Raw genomic sequence first — 17,837 nt, 5'->3', positions numbered from 1 at the left:
AATTAATTTACCATTTGCTAATTCGAGTAAAAATTTACTATCCAAAGGCGTCAATGGACAACTTAATTTAGCACAAAAATCTCTACTCATATAGCTTCTATCCGCACCCGAATCAAATAAAACGTAAGCAGATTTATTGTCAATAAGAAACGTACCCGTAACAAGCTCCGGGTCTTCCTGTGCCTCTGCCGCATTAATATTGAAAACTCTTCCGCGGCCTTGTCCATTCGTGTTCTCCTGGTTCAGGCAATTTCTAATAATGTGGCCCGGTTTTCCACATTTATAACAAACTACATTGGCATAACTTGCTCCGACACTACTTGCTCCGCCATTACTCGTTCCGACACCATTTGTTCCTTTCGTTCTATTAACCCCTGGTCCGTAGACCTCACACTTCGCCGCGCTATGACCATTTCTTTTACACTTGTTGCAAAATTTGGTGCAGAACCCCGAGTGATACTTTTCACACCTTTGGCATAGCTGCTTCTGATTGTTGTTGTTGTTGTTGCGGTTATTATTGTTGTTGGGATGATTGTTGTAGTTGTTGCTGCTGTTGTTGTTGTTGTTGTTGGGCCGTTTGTTGTAGTTGCGATTGATGTTGCGATTGTTGGGATAATTGTTGCGATTATTGTTGTAATTGTTGTTGTTGTTGTATTGGTGATTCTTATCACCGTTTTCCTCCTACTTTCTTTTGACTTGCTTCACATTGGCCTCTTCAGCAGTCTGTTCTTTAATTCTTTCTTCAATCTGGTTCACTAGTTTGTGAGCCATTCTACATGCCTGTTGTATGGAGGCGGGCTCGTGTGAACTTATATCTTCTTGGATTCTTTCCGGTAATCCTTTCACAAACGCGTCGATCTTCTCTTCCTCATCTTCGAATGCTCCCGGACACAATAGGCACAATTCTGTGAATCATCTTTCGTATGTGGTAATATCAAATCCTTGGGTTCGTAACCCTCTAAGTTCTGTCTTGAGCTTATTGACCTCGGTTCTGGGACGGTACTTCTCGTTCATCAAGTGCTTGAATGCTGACCACGGTAGTGCGTACGCATCGTCTTGTCCCACTTGCTCTAGATAGGTATTCCACCATGTTAACGCAGAACCTGTGAAGGTATGCGTAGCGTACTTCACTTTGTCCTCTTCAGTACACTTACTTATGGCAAACACCGATTCGACCTTCTCGGTCCAACGTTTCAATCCGATCGGTCCTTCGGTTCCATCAAATTCCAAAGGTTTGCAGGCAGTGAATTCTTTGTAGGTGCATCCTACACGATTTCCTGTACTGCTAGATCCAAGGTTATTATTGGTATGTAGCGCAGCCTGTACTGCGGCTATGTTTGAAGCTAGAAAAGTACGGAATTCCTCTTCATTCATATTCACGGTGTGTCGAGTAGTCGGTGCCATTTCCTTCAAAATAGTCAAATGGAACAAGTTAATCATACATAATATTAAGAGTAGTTAATAGTATTTCGTAGCATAATATGAACTCATTTATAAAAGTTTTTTCTTCATATTAGCGTTTTATAAGTTTAAATTCGGGTAGTACCTACCCGTTAAGTTCATACTTAGTAGCTAATATACAATTCAACTACTATAATTCTATATGAAAAACTGATTATAATAATATTTCGCGTTCAAACTTTTACACAATATTTTACAAACTTACAATACCGCTTATTTTACATATAGCATGAAATATAGCACACAATAAATTTGATACAAGATGGTTGTGAAGATAATTCTAGCTAGTACACAAGTCGTTCAGCAAAGGCAATAAAGACACGTAATTCATACGTCCAGAAACAAGTCATGCATTCTGGTTTTACTAGGATTACTTCCCATCCTTGGTATTGTGGAACATAACCGTTATGGCCGTTGATAAGACAGCGTGTTGTAACGTCGTCAAAGGGACGAGGGTTACGTAATGTCCAACAGTCCCGTAACAATCTAAAAACCTCATTTCTTACCCCAATTACCGACTCCGTCACTTGTGGGAACGTTTTGTTTAATAGTTGTAGCCCGATGTTCTTGTTCTCACTTTGGTTAGAAGCGAACATTACTAATCCGTAAGCATAACATGCTTCTTTATGTTGCATGTTAGCCGCTTTTTCTAAATCACGAAGTCCAATATTCGGATATATTGAGTCAAAATAATTTCTTAACCCATTGCGTAAAATAGCATTTGGATTCCCCGCAATATATGCGTCAAAGTAAACACATCGTAACTTATGGATTTCCCAATGTGATATTCCCCATCTTTCGAACGAAAGCCTTTTATAAACCAAGGCATTCTTGGAACGTTCTTCGAATGTCTTACAAACTGATCTCGCCTTAAATAGTTGTGCCGAAGAATTCTGACCGACTCTATACAAGATTTCATCAATCATGTCTCCGGGTAGGTCTCTTAAAATATTGGGTTGTCTATCCATTTTGTGTTTTTATACTGTAAAATAGACAAGAGTTAGATTCATAAAAAAAAATACTTATTAATACAAGCAATTTTTACATGTATCATAAAGCATAAGCACACTATATTACATGTATTACACCACACGAATACAACTATCTTATTTCGACTCGCTTGTTTCTTCTTCTTCGGTTTTGGTTTGTTTTGCCAAGTTTCTAGGGATATATGATGTTCCCCTAATACGAGCCGTCGTTTTCCATATTGGTTTAGAAAAACCTGGTGGTTTAGAGGTTCCCGGGTCATTGTTACAACTTAAGGACTTCGGGGGTTGACGATACGTATAAAGTTCATCGGGGTTGGAATTAGATTTCTCTATTTTTATGCCCTTTCCCTTATTATTTTCTTTTGCCTTTTTAAATTCAGTTGGGGTAATTTCTATAACATCATCGAAATTCTCGTCGGAATCCGATTCATCGGAGAATTGGTAATCCTCCCAATATTTTGCTTCCTTGGCGGAAACACCATTGACCATAATTAACCTTGGTCGGTTGGTTGAGGATTTTCTTTTACTTAACCGTTTTATTATTTCCCCCACCGGTTCTATTTCTTCTTCCGGTTCCGGTTCTTCTTCCGGTTCCGACTCTTCTTCCGGTTCCTCTTCGGGAACTTGTGAATCAGTCCACGAATCATTCCAATTTACATTTGACTCTTCATTATTATTAGGTGAGTCAATGGGACTTGTTCTAGAGGTAGACATCTATCACATAATATCAAACGCGTTAAGAGATTAATATATCACATAATATTCACATGTTAAAAATATATAGTTTCCAACAAAATTTGTTAAGCAATCATTTTTCAAGTAAACACGGTCGAAGTCCAGACTCACTAATGCATCCTAACAAACTCGATTAGACACACTAATGCAAAATTCTGGTTCTCTAAGACCAACGCTCTGATACCAACTGAAATGTCCCGTTCTTATTGATTAAAAACGTTCCATATTAATTGATTTCGTTGCGAGGTTTTGACCTCTATATGAGACGTTTTTCAAAGACTGCATTCATTTTCAAAACAAACCATAACCTTTATTTCATAGATAAAGGTTTTAAAAAGCTTTACGTAGATTATCAAATAATGATAATCTAAAATATCCTGTTTACACACGACCATTACATAATGGTTTACAATACAAATATGTTACAACAAAATAAGTTTCTTGAATGCAGTTTTTACACAATATCATACAAGCATGGACTCCAAATCTCATTCTTATTTAAGTATGCAACCGCGGAAGCTCTTAATAATCACTTGAGAATAAACATGCTTAAAACGTCAACAAAAATGTTGGTGAGTTATAGGTTTAACCTATATATATCAAATCATAATAATAGACCACAAGATTTCATATTTCAATACACATCCCATACATAGAGATAAAAATCATTCATATGGTGAACACCTGGTAACCGACATTAACAAGATCCATATATAAGAATATCCCCATCATTCCGGGACACCCTTCGGATATGATATAAATTTCGAAGTACTAAAGCATCCGGTACTTTGGATGGGGTTTGTTAGGCCCAATAGATCTATCTTTAGGATTCGCGTCAATTAGGGTGTCTGTTCCCTAATTATTAGATTACCAGACTTAATAAAAAGGGGCATATTCGATTTCGATAATTCAACCATAGAATGTAGTTTCACGTACTTGTGTCTATTTTGTAAATCATTTATAAAACCTGCATGTATTCTCATCCCAAAAATATTAGATTTTAAAAATGGGACTATAACTCACTTTCACAGATTTTTACTTCGTCGGGAAGTAAGACTTGGCCACTGGTTGATTCACGAACCTATAACAATATATACATATATATCAAAGTATGTTCAAAATATATTTACAACACTTTTAATATATTTTGATGTTTTAAGTTTATTAAGTCAGCTGTCCTCGTTAGTAACCTACAACTAGTTGTCAACAGTTAGATGTACAGAAATAAATCGATAAATATTATCTTGAATCAATCCACGACCCAGTGTATATGTATCTCAGTATTGATCACAACTCAAACAATATATATTTTGGAATCAACCTCAACCCTGTATAGCTAACTCCAACATTCACATATAGAGTGTCTATGGTTGTTCCGAAATATATATAGATGTGTCGACATGATAGGTCGAAACATTGTATACGTGTCTATGGTATCTCAAGATTACATAATATACAATACAAGTTGATTAAGTTATGGTTGAAATAGATTTGTTACCAATTTTCACGTAGCTAAAAATGAGAAAAATTATCCAATCTTGTTTTACCCATAACTTCTTCATTTTAAATCCGTTTTGAGTGAATCAAATTGCTATGGTTTCATATTGAACTCTATTTTATGAATCTAAACAGAAAAAGTATAGGTTTATAGTCGGAAAAATAAGTTACAAGTCGTTTTTGTAAAGGTAGTCATTTCAGTCGAAAGAACGACGTCTAAATGACCATTTTAGAAACATACTTCCACTTTGAGTTTAAGCATAATTTTTGGATATAGTTTCATGTTCATAATAAAAATCATTTTCTCAGAATAACAACTTTTAAATCAAAGTTTATCATAGTTTTTAATTAACTAACCCAAAACAGCCCGCGGTGTTACTACGACGGCGTAAATCCGGTTTTACGGTGTTTTTCGTGTTTTCAGGTTTTAAATCATTAAGTTAGCATATCATATAGATATAGAACATGTGTTTAGTTGATTTTAAAAGTCAAGTTAGAAGGATTAACTTTTGTTTGCGAACAAGTTTAGAATTAACTAAACTATGTTCTAGTGATTACAAGTTTAAACCTTCGAATAAGATAGCTTTATATATATGAATCGAATGATGTTATGAACATCATTACTACCTTAAGTTCCTTGGATAAACCTACTGGAAAATAGAAAAATGGATCTAGCTTCAACGGATCCTTGGATGGCTCGAAGTTCTTGAAGCAGAATCATGACACGAAAACAAGTTCAAGTAAGATCATCACTTGAAATAAGATTGTTATAGTTATAGAAATTGAACCAAAGTTTGAATATGATTATTACCTTGTATTAGAATGATAACCTACTGTAAGAAACAAAGATTTATTGAGGTTGGATGATCACCTTACAAGATTGAAAGTGAGCTAGCAAACTTGAAAGTATTCTTGATTTTATGTAACTAGAACTTGTAGAATATATGAAGAACACTTAGAACTTGAAGATAGAACTTGAGAGAGATCAATTAGATGAAGAAAATTGAAGAATGAAAGTGTTTGTAGGTGTTTTTGGTCGTTGGTGTATGGATTAGATATAAAGGATATGTAATTTTGTTTTCATGTAAATAAGTCATGAATGATTACTCATATTTTTGTAATTTTATGAGATATTTCATGCTAGTTGCCAAATGATGGTTCCCACATGTGTTAGGTGACTCACATGGGCTGCTAAGAGCTGATCATTGGAGTGTATATACCAATAGTACATACATCTAAAAGCTGTGTATTGTACGAGTACGAATACGGGTGCATACGAGTAGAATTGTTGATGAAACTGAACGAGGATGTAATTGTAAGCATTTTTGTTAAGTAGAAGTATTTTGATAAGTGTATTGAAGTCTTTCAAAAGTGTATAAATACATATTAAAACACTACATGTATATACATTTTAACTGAGTCGTTAAGTCATCGTTAGTCGTTACATGTAAGTGTTGTTTTGAAACCTTTAGGTTAACGATCTTGTTAAATGTTGTTAACCCAATGTTTATAATATCAAATGAGATTTTAAATTATTATATTATCATGATATTATCATGTATGAATATCTCTTAATATGATATATATACATTAAATGTCTTTACAACGAAAATCGTTACATATATGTCTCGTTTAAAAATCATTAAGTTAGTAGTCATGTTTTTACATATGTAGTTCATTGTTAATATACTTAATGATATGTTTACTTATCATAGTATCATGTTAACTATATATATATCCATATATATGTCATCATATAGTTTTTACAAGTTTTAACGTTCGTGAATCACCGGTCAACTTGGGTGGTCAATTGTCTATATGAAACATATTTCAATTAATCAAGTCTTAACAAGTTTGATTGCTTAACATGTTGGAAACATTTAATCATGTAAATATCAATCTCAATTAATATATATAAACATGGAAAAGTTCGGGTCACTACACCATATCCGTATGATACAGCTGCTGCTACGGACTTATAGCGGCTATTAATTTCTGTTGTGAGAAACAACCCAACAACACGAATAATCGTTGCTGCATTTTTTCCGTTTCACTTCTTTCCCTTTTATGCTTGCTGTGACAATAACATGGAAAAGAATATAATGATAATTAGTATAATAGAGTTGATGGGCGCAGTTTATATATATATATATATATATATATATATATATATATATATATATATATATATATATATATATATATATATATATATATATATATCCAAGTCGCTATCCACAGTGGGACTATATATAAGGGAATGGACGACCATATTGGAGTAGGTATGATATATCAGATATTTTAATTACTGATATTACGATTATGATGCTGCGTATTTTCATACGAAACCTTATCAAAATCAAGCAGCTATTCATATTGTTGCCAACCATGTATTCCATGCTCGTACCAAGCATATTGAAATTGATTGCCACTATGTTCGTGATCAAATCAAGTCTGGAGTAATTCAACCGAGTTATATTCGTACCAAAGATGAAGTAGCTGATGTATTAACTAAAATTGTTTTGTTAGTGTAGATCAACACAACAAACTTCTGTCCAAGTTGGGTGTTCAACATTCTCCTACCACCCAACTTGAAGGGAAATATAGAAGTGTTGATAATAACATTGAGTTGTAGCTCAACTGGTAGTGGCATGCCTCTCTTAGCGAGAGGTCAGGAGTTCGACTCTGTTGGACTGCAACATTGCACTCAATGTTATCCCTGACCTAAAGTATCCACCAAGGTCGCCTTTTGCTTAGTGCAGGGGCAGCGGGGAGGGGGGTATTACCGGCCATGCTCTCGGATTAGTTCGGGTTTCCTCTAAGGCAGTAGTTGGGGGCGGGTTATGCAACTACGGGAGATAATCACATGGGTGGTTAATGTAGTGACCCGAAATTTTCCATGTTTATATATATTAAATGAAGTTGATATTTACATGATTAAATGTTTCCAACATGTTAAGCAATCAAACTTGTTAAGACTTGATTAATTGAAATATTTTTCATGTAGACAATTGACCACCCAAGTTGACCGGCGATTCACGAAAGTTAAAACTTATAAAAACTATATGATGATATATATATATATATATATATATATATATATATATATATAGATAGATATGCATATAGCTAACATGATATTATGAAAAGTAAGTATCTCACTAGGTATATTAACAATGAGTTATATACATAAAATGAGACTATTGAATTATGAAACTCGAAACGATATATATAACGATTATCGTTATAGCAACGCCTTACTAAATACATATGTATTATATTATGATATATTTATTGTTGGTGATTTGTGTCACCAATATGATTTAAGTGTAATGGGATTAATTTGTTAACCAAAATAACCTTGATAAATATCGAACAAGTTTGGGAAAGTGTGGAGTACACACTTATTTGAACTTATCTTGATTATAACGGGGGTTCGGGGGCAGCGCCCCTGATAGCGGGGTCCAAGGGGTGGCAACCCCCTGGCGGGGTCCAAGAGGTAGAGCCCTTGGCTGGGATCGAGCTGCCAGGTCAGCTCAATTTTTTTTTTGTTTGGGTTAATATCGCTTTATTAAAAATGTGTTAAAATTTGATTTAAAGCTTTCAACAACATTAAATGAGATCGTTAACTTAAAGCTTTCAAAAACAACACTTACATGTAACGACTAACGATGACTTAACGACTCAGTTAAAATGAATATACATGTAGTGTATTAAGATGTATTAGTACACTTTTGAAAGACTTCAAGACACATATTAAAGTAATTCTACTTAGCAAAAATGCTTACAATTACATTTCCATTCATTTTCATTAACAATTCTACTCGTAGTCATTCAGTATTCGTATCCGTATTATACACAACTTCTAGACGTACTTACTATGAGTATATACCAATAGGAACTAGCATGGGATTCCATTCTTGATTATGTCATGCATGACTAATCAAATTTAACTTCTACCATGAAATAGTCAACTAACTAGAACTCCTTTTAACCCAACTCACCACTCATCATTCACCACTCACCAATCAATCCATTTCACTTCCAATTCTCTTTCTAATTCTCTCTCAACACCTACACATACTTATGAACGAATTTTTCCAGTAAGCTAATCATCATCTTCATCAAAAATTTCTTCAAGAGTCAAGCTATAATCATCATAGGAAGAACACTTCAAGAACACTTCAAAAATCCTTTCAAGTTTACTAGTTTACTTCCAAGTTTCCCAATCCATTTCAAGTAATCATCTAAGATCAAGAAACCTTTGTTATTTATAGTAGGTTATTTTTCTTATTCAAGGTAATATTCATATTCAAACTTTGATTCGATTTCTATAACTATAAACTATCTTAATTCGAGTAAAAATCTTACTTGAACTTGTTTTTGTGTCATGATCCTACTTCAAGAACTTTCAAGCCATCCAAGATCCTTTGAAGCTAGATCATTTCTTGTCACTTCCAGTACGTTTACCTACTAAACTTGAGGTAGTAATGATGTTCATAACATCATTCGACTCATATATATATATATATATATATATATATATATATATATATATATATATATATATATATATATATATATATATATATAACTATCTTATTCGAAGATTTAAACTTGTAATCACTAGAACATAGTTTAGTATATTCTAAACTTGTTCGCAAACAAAAGTTAATCCTTCTAACTTGACTTTTAAAATCAACTAGAAACATGTTCTATATCTATATGATATGCTAACTTAATGATTTAAAACTTGGAAACACGAAGAACACCGTAAAATTGGATATACGCCGTCGTAGTAAAATCGAAGGCTGTTTTGGTTTGGATAATTAAAAACTATGATAAACTTTGATTTAAAAGCTATTCTTCTGAGAAAATAATTTTTATTATGAACATGAAACTATATCCAAAAATCATGGTTAAACTCAAAGTGGAAGTATGTTTTTCCAAAATGGTCATCCAGACGTCGTTCTTTCGACTGAAATGACTACCTTTATAAAAATGACTTGTAATCTGTATTTCCGACTATAAACTTATACTTTTTCTGTTTAGATTCATAAACTTAAGTTCAATATGAAACCATAGCAACTTGAATCACTCAAAACGGATTTAAAACGAAGAAGTTATGGGTAAAACAAAATTGGATAATTTTGCTTGTTGTAGCTACGTGAAATTTGTAACAAATTTATACAAATCATAACTTAACTAACTTATATTGTATTATACATGTATTCTAACATATATTATGTAATCTTGGGATACCATAGACACGAATACAATGTTTTGACATATCATATCGACCCATCTATATATATATTTCGGAACAACCATAGACACTCTATATGCAGTAATGTTGGAGTTAGCTATACAGGGTTGAGGTTGATTCCAAAATATTATATATGCTTTGAGTTGTGATCTAGCCTGAGACTTGTATACACGAGGTCGTGGATTGATTCGAGATAATATATATAGCTTTATTTATGTACATCTAACTGTGGACAACTAGCTGTAGGTTACTAACGAGGACTGCTGACTTAACAAACTCAAATCATCAAAACGTAATAAAAAATGTTGTAATTATATTTTGATCATACTTTGATACATATGTACATATTTGTTATAGGTTCGTGAATCGACCAGTGGCCAAGTCTTATTTCCGGCAAAGTAAAAATCTGTGAAAGTGAGTTATAGTCCTACTTTTAAATCTAATATTTTTGGGATGAGAATACATCCAGTTTTGTAAATATTTTATAAAATAGACACAAGTACTTGAAATTACATTCTATGTTGGATTATGAATACCGAATATCACCCTTTTAGCTTGGTAGCCTAAGAATTGGGGAACAGACACCCTAATTGACGCGAATCCTAAAGGTAGATCTACGGGCACTAACTCCACCCATACTGGAAAATGGTATGCTTTAGTACTTCGAGTTATTAATACAGATGGAGTTCAGTTTATGGGATATTCTATATGCATTTTGTTAATGTCGGTTAACAGGTGTTCAACATATGAATGATTTTTATACAGATTGTATGTTATTGAAAGATGAAATCTTGTGGTCTATTATTACGATTTGATATATATAGGTTAAACCTATAACTCACCAACATTTTTGTTGACGTTTAAAGCATGTTTATTCTCAGGTGATTATTAAGAGCTTCCACTGTTGCATGCTAATTTATGGACAAGAGTTGGAGTCAGCATGCTTGTATAATAATGTTTAAAAAATGCATTCGAAGATTTAAATTGATGTGTAATATTTTTATAAACCATTATGTAATAATCGTGTGAAAACGCTATATTTTAGATTATCATTATTTGATAATCGTCGTAATATTTTTAAACCTTTATTGATAAAATAAAGGTTATGGTTTGTTTAAAAATCGAATGCAGTCTTTGAAAAACGTCTCATATAGAGGTCAAAACCTCGCAACGAAATCAATTAATATGGAACGTTTATAATCGATATGAACGGGACATTTCAGTTAAGTCCCACTGGGTGATCCCAAACTGATGTAAAAAAAAAAAAAAAGTGTTGATAATGCTATGAAGTCCAAAGGCTGATTCTATGTATTCCGAATTTCTTGAAGTCAGAGGGGCCAAAAGATTATTTAATTAAGGGTTCTTTTTGTAAATAGTTTAACTAATTCTGTTAGTGACGGTTAGCTGTTAAGTTTATGGTTATATATTGTATTATGTACAGACGATGTAATGACTTGAATCAATGAAAAGAATGTGTGTGTTTCTTTCAATTTGTGTGTGTATTTCATTGATTTAATTCACACCTCTATTGGTCAATATATAGTGCCAGCTCATATACCATGTACGTTTTAAAGTCCATCGGTCGTCGGTCGATATGATGCACAAAAAACGCGGGTTTAATTGATTTAACTGGTAGACAGTTTATAATTAGAAATCTATGGCTTATAAAACATTTGTACTTTCTCTTCTAACTTCATAATAGAAAGCTTTCTAATAAAGTCTTGCAGTTATAAAAGCAGTTCAAGAACCACTTTGCATTGCCTTAGCGATACCGCGGTTATCCGGTGGATATTAAAGATCAAGAATTTGATCTCTAAGGGTTTTTTTTATGCGGTTTCCTACCGACACGTGTCATGAATATGATCGGATGGTGGTATTTTAATGCGGACCCTGTCAGTGACTCTAACTTTTCAAGATATATGAAAAATCAACCCAAGTGCTAACAGAATAAACGGCATATTATAAAGGAGGGTGGTGGTTTGAGTGGCCAAAAGAGTGTCAAATTGATTCGTTGTGATAAATAATTCGACTAGTGAGATACACCTGTTTGCATAGCTATTATTTAAATAGTATATATTCTTTTTTTTTTCTTTCTTTTTATCTAAGACAGATGCTTGTATACACATCAGATAAAAATTTTAGTATTCCAAAGACTGTTAATTGTTGGCTTGTTGCATATGCATTTTATGAACTCAAGATGACTAAGAAGTATACCGAGTGCCCAAAACGAAGTGTTAATATAAGATAACGACTTAATTGCGTTAATTTTTTAAAAGTTAACAATTCCATAGGAAAAAGCGGAGATGCACATATATTGTTAATCTAAAACAACATTTAAATTTTTGACGGGTTATAACATCCAAATTCCTATCGACACGTGTCATGAATATGATCGGATGTTGGTATCTCAATGCGGACCCTGTCAGTGACTCTAACTTTTCAAGATCTATGAAAAATCAACCCAAATGCTAACAGAATAAACGGCATATTGTAAAGGAGGGTGGTGGTTTGAGTGGCCAAAAGAGTGCCAAATTGATTCGTTGTGATAAATAATTCGACTAGTGAGATATATTCTAAATAGTATATCCAAATTGATTCGTTGTGATAAATAATTCGTTGTTTGCATAGCTATTATCTAAATAGTATATATATTCTTTTTTTCTCTTTTTTCTTTTTATCTAAGACAGATGCTTGTTGTATACACATCAGGTAAAAATTTTAATATTCCAAAGACTGTTAATTGTTGCATATGCATTTTATGAACTCAAGATGACTAAGTATACCGAGAGTCCAAAACAAAGTAGCTAGGTTTACCTGTTCAAGTTGGGTCCTATGATCAAACAATTACCGAAAGGCACCAAAATCACAAAATGAGTCTAGCATATTCATTTGACATTTATGGGAAACTGAACGCAATAGTTACAGCAGTAAAATTGCTTACATCTATAATAAATTATCTATATATCTAATAGACAAAAATGATTAACAGTAATGAAGGTAATTTTGACTTTTCACTTTTTTTTTAACTAAATTCCATTTCACCAAAAAAGTCCTCCACACTTTGTTTAAAAATTAATATCGACCCCCCAAAACAGGGAGGTAAAATGTCAAATCAACATTTTCATAAAAATTCTTAAATAAACTCCACCCGAATATTCAACGAGTCATATCTTCTCGCTCGCAACGAGTTAAATTTTTCCGACACCATCATTGTTAAGATCGAAATAATTTTACGAACACAATGTCACTAACTATACGCAAAACGGACGCTTCTTAAAAAACGCTAAATATTTGTGGTACTTTTCATACACGCTAATTTTTCACTCGCAGGCTCCGTAACTATTTTCATCTATTAACAACAAAGACATATTATTATCATTTTTTAATTATTTAGTGATTTTTTGGATATATCTCAGTAAATCTTCTACTCTTAAATCATACGAAGTGTTAATATAAGATAACGACTTAATTGCGTTAAATTTTTAAAATTTAACACTTCCATAGCGAAACGCGTAGATGCGCATGTATTGTTAATTTAAAATAACATTTAAATCTTTGACGGGTTATACCTTTTAGTTCGACTCGAGTTGCTCTTCTACGACATCATCGTTAGCCATGAAATAATTTTACAAACTAAACGCAATAAAATACATTGAAAACCGAACCCCCAACGCGAAGCGAGGGTTCGAAAACTAGTTTGTATCTAATCTACAAGTTAAATTTTAATTACGTGTTATTTTGGTCCTCATATATACGTATTAACCCTTACATACTAAAAGACATGTGGAAATGTGAATGTGTAGTTTTAGTTGTTTTTGATTGTAGCTTCGAGTTTGCGTTCACACTACAATCGGTCCATCAACTTTGACTCAATTTACACAACAACCCCTCAAATTTACACTTTCTTAGGGGCACAAAGTGTAAAAATATAATTTTATTAAAATAAAAGAAACTAACTCCCCCGAATTTATAACGGGCCCTATCTTCTCGCTCGGTGCGAGTTAAATTTTTCCGAGACTACCGTTCAACTCGAAAAGGTCTCACGAAACCAACGGAACTAACTATACGCAAAACGAACACTTTTTAAAAAACGCTTAACACAACGACAGCCCGTAACTTTATGTTCGCCACAAGTTAAATTTTTCCGACAGCACCGTTACACTCGAAATTTTTTTATGAACAAAGCGAAACTAACTACGTTCGAAATGGACACTTTTTAAAAAACGCTTAAGACAACGACAACTAAAACGGCGCTTAAGACATGAGCCGTTTTTTCCTCTGTAAATACACAACGCTACGTTAAATATGAATACACAGGCCGAAAGCTGACGCCGTATCGCGCGAGCCGGATCCGGACTAGTTACGTAATATACATGCGGAATGCTGATGAAATATATGACATGATTTGCAGTTGTCATTGGTGTCTGCCAACGCTAACTTATTGATCAAGATTCAAGATATTTACAATATTATTATTATTATTATATATATATATATTTATTATTTAATTACTATATAACCCCTGGTTCAAATTCACGACTCTATATATACTCGTTCGAGGATTAGAGTTTGATGCACCACATCAATTCAATATTTCCTTTTAATTTACATATATTTTATTACTACCCATCTCGAAAAGCAAAATGGTATACGAACGATATATATATATATATATATATATATATATATATATATATATATATATATATATATATATATATATATATATATATATATATATATATATATATATATATATATAGGGTGAAGATCCAGCGCTAAGTGGGTGTTGTGGGATAAGGGGATAAGTGATTTTGTGATTTTTATATCTTGAGTTCTACAGGTCCGATTTAAAAAAAAAAAATTCCGTGATCTACTGACATTGTGTAGATTCAGAAAATTTTTTTCCCCTTCAACTGGAGCGTTAAGATGCATCTGATGCATGTTATCCGATGTTTTGATGTTGTTTGATGCATGTTAACTGCCTTTCATGCAGCAGATGCATCTTAACAAAAAAACAAAGAAAAAATGACTTTTGCTTAAAAAAAAACAGTGTTTAGGGTTTAGAAATTAGGGTTTAGTAATTAGGGTTTAGAAATTAGGGTTTAGTAATTAGGGTTTAGAAATTAGGGTTTATGGTTTAGAATTTAGGGTTTTAGAACGAGTTTTTAAACGAACGGTTTAGGGGTTAGGGTTTAGAGGTTAGGGTTTAGGGTTTAGGGTTGAGGGTTTACTCCGTAAACCCGAAAACCCTAAACCCTAAACTCTAAATCGGGCTAAATCCTAAAAAAAACTCAAAAAACATCAAAAAAACGTTAACATGCATCAGGTGCATTTTAAGCTCCTGTTGAGAATTTTTTTTTTTTTTTATGAATCTACACAATGTCAGTAGATTACGGATTTTTTTTTTATTTAAATTGGAGCTCTAATATAAAAGATATAAAAATCTCATTTTACTTATCCCCTTATCCCAAAAATATCACTTATCCCTTGATCTCCCATATATATATATATATATATATATATATATATATATATATATATATATATATATATATATATATATATATATATATATATATATATATTACTGTAGTTTACTAATCAATATGAGTTTATATATATGTAACAATAACAATGAATTTAAATGTTTATTTATATGTAGGCATCAGCTGGTAACATAGTTAAGGTTGGACCATGGGGAGATATAAACGGCGGAGTTAATCCATGGAGCTTTGTACCAGCTTCCGGTAGTAAGATCACTGGGATCATCGTTACTAGTACCGATAAGTGTATATACGCCCTCACCTTCATTTATAAGACTGCTGATAGAATCAGTCATGTTTCTCAAAAATTTGGAGCTCAATCTGGTGGTGGTACAGATAAAAAGGTGTGATCTTTAGAACATAGCTACACATCCTATAATATATACTCTCTCGGTCTCAAGTTAATATATAATCATGAATTGACCATTTTCCATAACTTTGTCTGTAAAGAAATTATTTTAGGTTATTTTATAATAGTTGATTAAAGTTATACCCTATATAAAACTTAATTTATGCATATAAATTTTATTTCATCATGTATTATATAACATATATAAAAAGTTATTTAAAATTAAAATTAAGAAAAAAAGTACCCAGACTGTTAAATTGAGACAGGAAGAGTATATAATATCGCTTATTATATATGAATAGTACGTACGAATGTGATCTTCTCACGTTTTTTATACTTACACAGGTTACCTTTGCGGAAGGTGAATACATTACTGGGATTAGCGGAACAGTTGGAGTTTATAATGGCTATAAGGTTATAACGTCATTGACTTTTCATGGCAGCAAAAAGGACTATGGTCCATATGGCTCCAAATCTGGAGGAACTGCGTTCTCACTTCCTGTGCGTTTGGGTGACTTTGTCGGATTTTATGGAAATTATGGAGCTTACCTTGACAATCTTGGAGTGTACCTTTCTCCACCATCTTTTCTTAACACATCTTTTCTTAGCAAGGCGCGCTCTTGAGTGTACGTTACTTGCATGGAGAAACATGCATGCATCAAAATATATAAGTTTTGGGAACATTTGTATCTTTCATATATTATTGTGTCTTTCTTTCTTACTACGTTTTCATTTCAGTGTGTTGTACGTGTTAAATAAGTTATGAGATCGTGTCACGATCTGAATAAGTTCCCTATTTATGTACTCCGTGTTTCTTCATATATATATATATATATATATATATATATATATATATATATATATATATATATATATATATATATATATATATATATATATATATACTATTTTTCAATATTAATCATGTACTCAGCTCTGTATTTTTGATTGAATAGTTTATATATTAGAGAAGCTTATGAAATTAACCATATAAAATTGTTGAATATGGTTCGCGAAGCATCTGACTTCTTACCGGTAATCTCCCATTCTCGCCGTCGAGAGACTTGAGTAACTATATATATCCGTTGCATGGGGGTAAGTTGAACAACCCGGAAACAATGAAAATTCAGGTTCTGATAACACATTCATCAAGAATCTTACATAATAATTCTTGTCGCAGTTCAAGTTTTAATATATAAGGGACCAGAAAATTAAAGGTGTACGTACAAAAATATCTAATTATACTCAATTTATTTCTAGACTACCTACAAATGCACAATACCGATGATGAGAAATTAATTAAAAAGCCAATTTTACCAAACGGTGATCAAGACTGACAATGTTATATGAACTTCTTATTTCGAATATGGATATTTCATGATTGAAAACCAATATTTCATTCCAAACATTATATTATCTGTTTAAGAATTGGATGGTACAATTTAAACTTACATATACTCCGTATATATTTTGTAGACGAGTCAGTTTGGATATGTTGCCAAGAAACTAAGCATCCTCTCTAGTGTGTAATATGCAAAGCTTTTTGTGGTCAACCTGTGTTTGGAAAATACTTTAAAGTAAGTCCACTCTCTATCGTGACTAACACTATTCATCATCTTAACTTCCACATCAGCGCCACATCAGCACACAAATACTATAACTAACCCATAAAATCCTATAACTAAACACTGTCTATCATGGCTAAAAGATCTTACCCTTAACTGCCACGTCATTAATTAATTTCGTATATATTATTTTAACTAGCACATATAATAATAACAAACTTGTACAAAATGCATATAAATTTGTACATTGGGTGAAAGGGGTGTTTCGAATGCAAAATGTGATATGGAGGAGTAGCAGGACCCACAAATTCTATAACTATATATTCATGGTTTCGTTAAATTGATGGTGAAGTTGGATAATGAAGCCCTATAACTAATCCATGCCTATAGCATTATATAGGTAATGAATAAGAAGAGTGGGTAATGAAG

At 32.6% G+C, this 17,837-nt stretch overlaps 1 protein-coding gene across 1 annotated transcript; it reads left to right on the top strand.

The window, feature by feature from the left end:
• Positions 1-14,479: 14,479 nt before the first annotated feature.
• LOC139899084 (protein GOS9-like) lies at positions 14,480-16,647 on the top strand. Its single transcript, XM_071881901.1, has 3 exons — positions 14,480-14,594; positions 15,614-15,838; positions 16,189-16,647. Exons 1-3 carry the CDS (start codon positions 14,592-14,594, stop codon positions 16,465-16,467), a joined length of 507 nt encoding a protein of 168 aa, XP_071738002.1. The 5' UTR covers positions 14,480-14,591; the 3' UTR covers positions 16,468-16,647.
• Positions 16,648-17,837: the final 1,190 nt, after the last annotated feature.

The sequence above is a fragment of the Rutidosis leptorrhynchoides genome, chromosome 3 (assembly GCF_046630445.1).
Source record: "Rutidosis leptorrhynchoides isolate AG116_Rl617_1_P2 chromosome 3, CSIRO_AGI_Rlap_v1, whole genome shotgun sequence".
Taxonomy (NCBI): domain Eukaryota; kingdom Viridiplantae; phylum Streptophyta; class Magnoliopsida; order Asterales; family Asteraceae; genus Rutidosis; species Rutidosis leptorrhynchoides.
The sequence above is the reverse complement of the archived record's forward strand: the minus strand, read 5'-3'. Positions and strand labels throughout refer to the sequence as shown.

Coding starts and splice junctions, on each gene's coding strand:
- LOC139899084 (XM_071881901.1), top strand. Junction 15,839..16,188: donor GTGGTGGTACAGATAAAAAG/GTGTGATCTTTA, acceptor ATACTTACACAG/GTTACCTTTGCGGAAGGTGA.